This window comes from Marmota monax, unplaced genomic scaffold (assembly GCF_021218885.2).
Source record: "Marmota monax isolate L192 unplaced genomic scaffold, Marmota_monax_Labrador192_F-V1.1 WCK01_AAM20220418_F8-fsc00160, whole genome shotgun sequence".
Lineage (NCBI taxonomy): Eukaryota > Metazoa > Chordata > Mammalia > Rodentia > Sciuridae > Marmota > Marmota monax.
The window spans coordinates 4,009-12,574 of record NW_026694183.1 but is presented as its reverse complement, the minus strand read 5'-3'; the positions used below and the strand labels follow the sequence as shown (position 1 = coordinate 12,574).

The 8,566-nt window shown below is 45.7% G+C and overlaps 1 protein-coding gene across 1 annotated transcript; it reads left to right on the top strand.

The window, feature by feature from the left end:
- The first annotated feature begins 7,413 nt into the window (after window positions 1-7,413).
- LOC124107968 (vomeronasal type-1 receptor 4-like) lies at window positions 7,414-8,339 on the top strand. The gene has a single exon (XM_046466334.1). It carries the CDS (start codon window positions 7,416-7,418, stop codon window positions 8,337-8,339), a length of 924 nt encoding a protein of 307 aa, XP_046322290.1. The 5' UTR covers window positions 7,414-7,415.
- Window positions 8,340-8,566: the final 227 nt, after the last annotated feature.

The following is an 8,566-nucleotide window of genomic DNA, read 5'->3' as shown; positions in this document are numbered from 1 at the left end:
TGTTCTACTTCAGCAACTCTGTGGTTGACATCTGCAAAGCAAAGGCTTTTCTCTCACAAGGGACACATTATAACTGGCACAATGGCACATGCCTGGCATGGTGGTGCACGCCTGCAATCCAGCTACTCAGAGACTGAGGCAGGAGGATCCCAAGGTCAAAGCCAGCCTCAGCACCTAAGGTAAACTTAGTGAGATCCTGTCTCAAACAAAAAGCTTGGAAGATTTAGGTCAAAGGTAAATCACCCCTGGGTTAAATCACCAGTACCAAGACTCTCTTTCCTGTGGGCAGCACTATTTTCTTCCAAGATGTAACCCTTCCTGAGATTAAAGTGGACCCTCTTTTTATTCTGATTTGCTCCATGAGCTTCACATGGAGAGGATCCATGAGTGGGTGCAGGCCCAGTGGAAACGGGGCACTAATGGAAGGAGGAATGGATTACTGACCTCTGACCTGCCCAGTGGCCCCCTCCTCCTGACCTCAATGCTGTCCCTCCTGAAGTGCACCCCTTAGGTTCTGTCCATCCTGTAGACCCAGTGAGACCACCTTCCAGAGCCTGCACTTGCAACAGCCCCGCCCACCTCCACCTGATGCTTCAAGGCCTCCAACCAGCTCTGTGGCACCCTTTGGTTCCCTCCCTTTGCCACACCTGTGCCCACGCACTTCTGGTGACCTCAGGAGACACTCCTATACTTCCATCACCTCCTCCTCTTTCTTCCCCATGGATCCATATCCACCTTCATTCCAGTGTCCTCAACCCAATTCTCATGTCCTTGGAGGCCCTCCTTCAATATCTCAGCCCCCAAACGCTGGGTGGCATCCACCACCATGTCACTGTTCCCACCCCACACCCGTGTCTTTCCTCTGGTCCCTCACTGCCTTCTCTGCCTCACTCCATCCTTTGCAGCTCTTACATCTTCCTTTCCCTCACACCAGCCATGACAGCCGTCCACCTCTCCATCTCTGTGGCACTGCTATTCCCAGGACATCACCACCTCACCAATAGGCTCTAGTAGGTTTGGGTTTTATAAAAATTCTGACAGGAGCTCCTGATGAGAGGAGGCCACTTCCCCTTCTTGATCAGCTAATCGTGTCCACATTCAAACCACCTCTCTGACTGGCTTTCACCTGGGTGGTTTTTGGATACCACACAAGTTGCCAGCGGGCCAGTACCAGAGCATCAGGGCCTATGACATGATTCACACTAACCAACCCACAGGGTGTTGGCAACACAAGTGAACCTCACTCTGCTTCCCCCCTTCCCAGCTTGCTGCCACCCTGTCTCTACAATACCACCTGGGTCGTCCCCTGGCACCTGCTCTCCTTTGCTGCTGCAGGTAAAGTTTTCTGTATTTCTTTTACTCCCATGAGAACTTGTGGTGTCTGTCCATCAAAACAATCTTTCAATCTTACAAAACATACACAACCCTTCCCTGAGTTCTGAAATCCCTTGTGAATATTGTGTCCAAGATTTTTTACGCACTCCTGTCCTTCACCCAATTTAGCCCAAAGTCACTGTATTATGTCCTTCATTCCTATGACCGACAAAACAGACAAAAGGTGATTATTCCCTCTACTAAACTGCAAACTCTGCCCATTGTGAACTCAAGCTACCCAGGGAATTTTAGAAACACCAGACCCTTTAGCCCTGTGCAACTGCCTGCTACCATTTCCCTCCTTCTTCCTTCCTTCCTTCTGTCCCACCCCCTGAGCCCCAGGCCTTGCGCATGCCCCTAACCCTGTGACATCTGTATTCTACACTCTCACCCTCACCCCATCACACTCAATCACACCTGCACACTCTCCAACTTTCTCATGACATCACATAACAAAGGTTAGAATACTGTTAAAATGCTGGGCATGTGAAATATTGTCCTGATGTCAGTGTTGGGGGTGGGGATCAATATAAAGGGCATCCATGACCACCCACATCTGGCATTGACTGACTTGGAGACATGCACAAGTTTATGGATGACAACAACAGGTGACTGGGTGAGTGAGAGAAAGGGAGTGGAGCTATGAGTGTGCTGGTGTCTGCATTTCGAGTGTGAGTGAAGGAGCAAGGCAACTATGAGATCCTGGGAAGGCCTGTGTGTATCAGCATTTGACTGAGCATGTGAGAGGGCACACATATAAGGCCACACGTGCAGGTGGTGGGGGAGGGGGGGATGTGTGATATGGCCCTACAACTTGACTGCAAAGAGAATATGTACTGAAGACTTAGTGAACCCCTAAGTATTGTTGGTAGGTTGAGGGGAAATAAGTAACCAATGCAATACCAGGATGTACCAATGATTATAAAAACACCACAGGATGGGGTCACCATTTCTTTAAATCTCTCTCTGTCCTCTCTGGCTCTTCCAAGTGCTGTATGATCCCATTGCTGCCTGGGACCTGCCAGTGCTGTATGAAATCAGATTTCCAGCTAAACGTGCTCACTTTGATTTAAGGGAGCCTTCTGCAGAGACCAGGAGGGGGACTGAAGCGGAAAATTAGTCTTGCCCAAGTAATATCAGGCCTTTGCCTTTAGTTGCTGGGCAGTGGTCTCCAGGCACTGAAATGTGATACCTGAAGGGAGTGGCTGTGTTTGCCTGGAGCTTGGCCACCAGACTCTCTAATGATGTGAACTGTGCTGGGTTTGGGCTTCTGCCATTGTGAGTGCCATGTGAATGCCTAGCCTCAGGAGGAGCCGAGACTAAATACAGCCATGTGGACGGTGTGTGACAGGCTCCAGGAGCAGCTCTGAGCACCAAGGCCCAGGTGAGCTTCCATGATTGACGATATCTAGGAGTGTTGTCTCATATGGTGACCCACAGGGAGGATGATGGGAAGCTCCACACTGGGCACCTCTCCTGGACTCTGCCAGTCAGCGTCTTCCCTGGGCTGACTGTAACCTGTATCCCTTCTCTGTAGTGAACCATAAACAGGAGCCTAATAGATTTCTGTGAATGTCATGAGTTCCTGAAATGATTTTGTGATTTTTGTGAACTCCCTATGGGTTCTTATTTTCTTAGCAAACACAAGTATAGCTAATTTGGATAACCATCCAGTGTTGTTGGGTTGAGAAGGCAGCATTTGCTAATGTGATGCTTCTTGAATCCCATAGTCAAACCCCCACCCACAACCCTGTCACCCCTCATTATGAGAAAGGGAAAAGGACTTACCTGGGAATCCTCAGCATCCATCCTGTGCACCTGCAGACCCACTGGAGCCTGCACACTTAAGGTGGCTGAACAGGGATGTGCTTGGCACAGAGGCCCAGTCTTCTGGATGTCTGACCCCAGAGCTGCTGTTAGTGAGGCTTGGAATCAACAGGCAGCCTGCTCTGGTGCCCTGGTTTTGGAGGAAAGGATGATTAGAGATTCCTTAATTCCATCCTGATCCTCTAAGGAAAATTAATATCTTTGTGCTGTCTGAAAAAAAAAAAAACTGGAACCAAGGACCACAGCAGGAAAATACAAAGGTAGGGCTTTCCCACCCACACTGAGAACTTACCGACATTTTAGGGAAAGAAATCCTGCAAAAAGCAGGAATCTAAGCAGGAATCTGAGTTTCTTCCCTGAAAGGCTGAGCAAAGGGCTTCAGGGCCCTTCAGTGTTCGAACAACAGGGAGATGAGTGGCTCAAGCTTAGCCACGGCATTAAGGAGAGTGGGAGGACTCAAAGCCCAGAGGGATGGGGCTTTTCTGAAGTCCCTCTCTCCCTAATAGCTGGTCCTGCTCTCCTATATCTCCTCCACGCCTTGCAAAACATCATGACGAGCCCTGGCTCCCAACCACATCATCCCTCATACGCTGGTTCTCACAAGGCATTGGGACCGCAGACTGCTTTTCTCATAGTAGGGCCAGTTCATCTGCCTTGTCTTGGCCAGACCTGGGTCCAGCATGTTCCTGGGAATTTTCAATCAACCCACTCAAAATAGAGGGAATACAACCCCTATCCACCAGGGGGCAGTTGATCACAGCTTGGAGCACAGCCCAGGGGTCTGGATCATCCTCACCAGAGGTTCACTGTGGCTGGCTGCAGGAAGTCCACCCACTCTAGGATCTCCTTATATTCTGTTTTCTCCTGCAGGATTGAAGGTTGGAGTTCACCTGTGGATTTCACACATGTATGCTGGATGTCTTGCTTCTGCGCCTCCAGCTGCTATTTACGCTGGGCTGATATTTTCCCCAGCTGGGCCACACATGTCTACTCTTGTAGTACCACAGAGCACAGGTGCTTCATGCAGTCATAATTTGGGAGCTGACCTTTGGATATCTCCAGGATGTATTGGCTGCTTCAAGACTCCATGAATAATAGTGGATAAGGTCCTGCCCATTCCCCTGGGAGCTGGTTATGTCATACCCCAGGTCACATCACCGAAACCCAGGTCCTTCCAAGTGCTGGGGACAGGTTCCATGTTCATAAAGCTCGATCCCCTTATGCCTCCACTCAGTGCCCATAAGCATATGCTCCAAGTGACCCATCTGTTGGCTGCTCTCCAACTGAGGTTTCCTAGTGACAAGCTCCATGGCCAAGGGATGGCTGTGATGACAGCATAAGGTGTCACAATCAGGAGCACTCACCCTGGGTGTGGTCTGCACTCTGCATACCCCAGCCTGCCTGAAGCTGAGGCCACAGGGACACAAGGATAGGCCCTGTTCTGGGTCCCAGCCTCTCCCTGGAGGGGAAGGGAATGGGGAAGGAAGGGAAGGAGATGGAATTAGCAAGATTTGGGGTCAGGAACTCAGGAAAGCATGGAGTCCAATGAGACACACAAACCCTCTTCAAGTCCCTCAGAGATCACATATCAACTTTTGGCACATTTCATAGAAACCCTGTCAGCTTCCAGGGATCATGGGAAATCAACAGCATCTCCCAGACTCCTCAACACTTATTCTGAAGTTACTAACAAGAAACTCATAATTGTCTTGGTAATTAGCAAGTGTGGAGAAAGTTTTTCAGCCTTGTCCTGGGCTCCCCAGGCCTGTACTGTCATTGCCTCTCCAGGTGAAGTGATAATTGCAGCCCTGAGGGGAAGTGAGGTCACAGGAGCACAGACCTTTATCTCAGGGCCCAGCTGCCTCCCTCCCTCCATGCTCGCTGTCAGGACCTTACACTGAGCCCAGTACCTGGCACACAAGAAGCACAGTGAGTGGTTTCAATATCGGTATCATCAATAAGAAAAGGAAATCTGAGGATGTGCTCCTGTATGCAGAGGGATTCCGGGATAGAAACAGATTCTGTGGAGAGGTAGACTAAGGAGAGAAATAATTCCTTCAGTAAAAGGATAAGTGTCCCTGACCTGATGCCTTAAGTTATTTAATAAAATCACCACTGAGGATGTTTGTGGGTGAATAATATCATTGATAGTGAATTCTGATTTGGAAGGGGCTTAAGGACTGAAGTTAGCAACTAACATATTCTTCACATTATTTTAGACAGACCTTAGAATAAATTTTTTTAATTTCCACCATATCCATGTATGTAATACCTTCATTGCCTATAGTAAAGATGAAGATGGAACTCTTTCTGTGCAGAAACCAACACCTGGGACTGTTTCTGGGGAAAAAAAAGTTGCTCTTTTGCAACTCTGATACAATCCACTTAAGTGAGACAGGAATCACGTCTCCTCTGAATGCCTGTGCTGTGATGGCTGAGGCGAGACTCTCTTCCTGCTGGACACACAGAGAAGGTAACATTATAGTGATGATAGTGGTTTTCAGTAACAAATGAATCTGTGTTAATAATCTGTATTAATAATACTTCAACATTAATTACAAACTCGTGACATTTTATTTTTTATTTCATTTCATTCAGTGTGCAATTCACACGCTGCAGCTTCTACTGACATACCTCTTATAGTGAAATGTCCTCCATAAATCCTAGTTCATTGCCGACAATTTCACTAATATAGCTGTCAGTGCACAGGAGCTTTTAGCCTGAAATTAGTGAGAACTTCATTTCTATCCTAAAGTACTTTATCAGATATTAGTATTTCCTATTTCATAGTTTAGGAACAAAGTAATATTTTTGAACAATTCATTTATATATTCCAGTATATTTTTATTCCAGCAATGACAACCAATGGATATTTCTGCTATGGAACTAAATCTTTGTTTAGAGGAGATAGTCTTCCATTCATCTACTATAAATTTTAAAATCACACGATTTCCTAGCATTTGTTTTGGTTCCTCATGTAGAGTTTTTCCTCCTTATGCATTTTTAGATTTTTCATTAGTGCACTATTGTTACACATAATACTGAGGCTCATTAGGAGAGTGTGGCATACAGTTTGCTCCACTTTAGTCCCTACTACTTCTCTTTCCCTTGCCTCTTCCCTCTCCCTGTTCCCTGTGGAATTAACCCTCAGCTCAGTCTTGCATTCATTAAATCCAATGTGGACCCAGGGCAATTTCTGGAGGACACATGAGCATGCATCAGATTGGAATTGCTGGCATAGAGGTTTATATCTTAGCCAGTAAGTGGATACCACCAGTTTTGCCACATGTTTGCACCAATTTTAACACCCACTGCCAGTTCATGAGATCCCTGTCCTATCTCCATCCCTGCCAATCATGGAATTGCCTGCCATTTTATTTTAAATTTAGGTTGGTATGTGCTTATACTATGGGATGGTTTAAATAAAGACACTGAACATTCCCCCATATTTATTAGTCATTGAATGATGTCTTTTTATCTTGAAGTACATATTAGAAAGGCTTGCCTGTTTTTGTCCTATTGTAAATTTTGTAAGACTGTTGGTGCAGGATACATCAAACTCATTCACCCTGTGTATGGCATCTGATGAGAGTTAATTCTCAAGGTAATATGCCCTGACTTGTCATTTCAACCATATGTTTAGGGTGTTTGTGCTGTTTAATATACATTTTCTTACCTAAGACCACAGAAATAATTTTTTGTGATTTTAAAAACTCCATTCCTTATACTTAAAAGTTTAGGTCAGAAATCCACTGAGATCTGATTTGTTGTTTGGTTTGGATGGCGACTGAAGTTCTTTTGCCAATGAGACTACAAATATCATTCATTTGGAAATGTTAAGTGCTAAATCCTTTCTATGCATTTGCTCCTACTTTTCATTGCTCCTCACAGGATAGCCTCATCTGATCATCCAGGCTCATTTTTTCTATAAAGTATACTGTTAATTCTCCCCAGAAATATGTGCATCTTGAGGTCTTTGCAATCCCACAGGTGCATGCAATAAAAGTTACTCTTGGTGTCAAAAATTATTTTAAGAAGGGGATTTCACTATGTTGCTCAGGCTGGCTTCAAACTCCTGGGCTCCAGTGATTCTCCTGCTTCAGCTCTGCAGGTAGCATGCGGATACAGGTGCTCACCACTGTGCATGGGTACAGCTATTCTAAAGAAGTCATTTAGCTCAGAGGAACGACTGTTGTCATAATTTAAAGAACAATATGCTGAATGACAAAATGGCCTCCAGCAACATGGCTATAGGCATGACATTCTTATCACAGACTGCTGTTGGAATTCTGGGAAACTTCTCTCTGCTTTATTATCATTTGGTTCTTTCCTGCAATGAGTGTACATTGAGGTCCAGAGATTTGATTCTCAGGTACCTGACCATAGCCAACTCCTTGTTGATTCTCAGTAGAGGAATTCCCCAGACAATGACAGCTTTTGGGTTGAAATATTTCTTCAGTAATTTTGGATGCAAACTCATCCTATACATGCAGCGAGTGGGCAAGAGTGTTTCCATTTTCATCATCTGCCTCTTGAGCATCTTCCAGTACATCACCATCAGCCCCATGAACTCCTGTTGGAAGGATCTCAAAGGAAAAGCTCCAAAGTACATTGGCTTCTCCATTTCCCTCTGCTGGATCCTGTATATGGTGGTAAATTCCATTTTTCCTCTCTATGTACTTAACAAATGGAGTAGTGAAAACCTGACAGAGAAAAGAGATCATGGGTACTGTACTTCTGCAGTCCATGATAAAATCATAGACTCGTTATATGCAGCATTGTTTGTATTTCCTGAAGTTGTCTTTTCCGTGCTCATGATCTGGTCCAGTAGCTCCATGGTTCTCCTTCTGTACAGGCACAAGCAGAGGGTTCAGCACATTCACAGCATCAAAGTTCCCCCCAGATCTTGCCCTGAGTCCACAGCCACCCAGAGAATCCTTGTCCTGGTGGGCACCTTTGTGAATTTCCACACCCTCTCCTCCTTATTAAATTTGTATATTGCTCTATTTTCCAATCCGGTTTGGTGGTTGGTGAAAACCAATGACCTTATTTCACTATGTTTCCCCACTGTCAGCCCCTTTATTCTCATGAGCCGTGAGTCTACTATATCCACTTTATCCAGGCTCTGCTTTGTTTGAATAAAAATTCAGTCTTGCTGGGTGCTGTGGCCCATGCATGAAATCCCAGAAACTCAGGGAGCTTAGACAGCATTCCACATTGGAGGCCAGTCTAACAAGTTAGTAAGACCCTGTCTCAAATTGAAAAAGAAAAAGAGCTGGGATGAAGCTCAGTGGTAAATCACCCCAGGGTACAGTCCTCAGTTTCAAAATACAAGTCAAAAGTTGCCTCATTGTATCATAAGTAC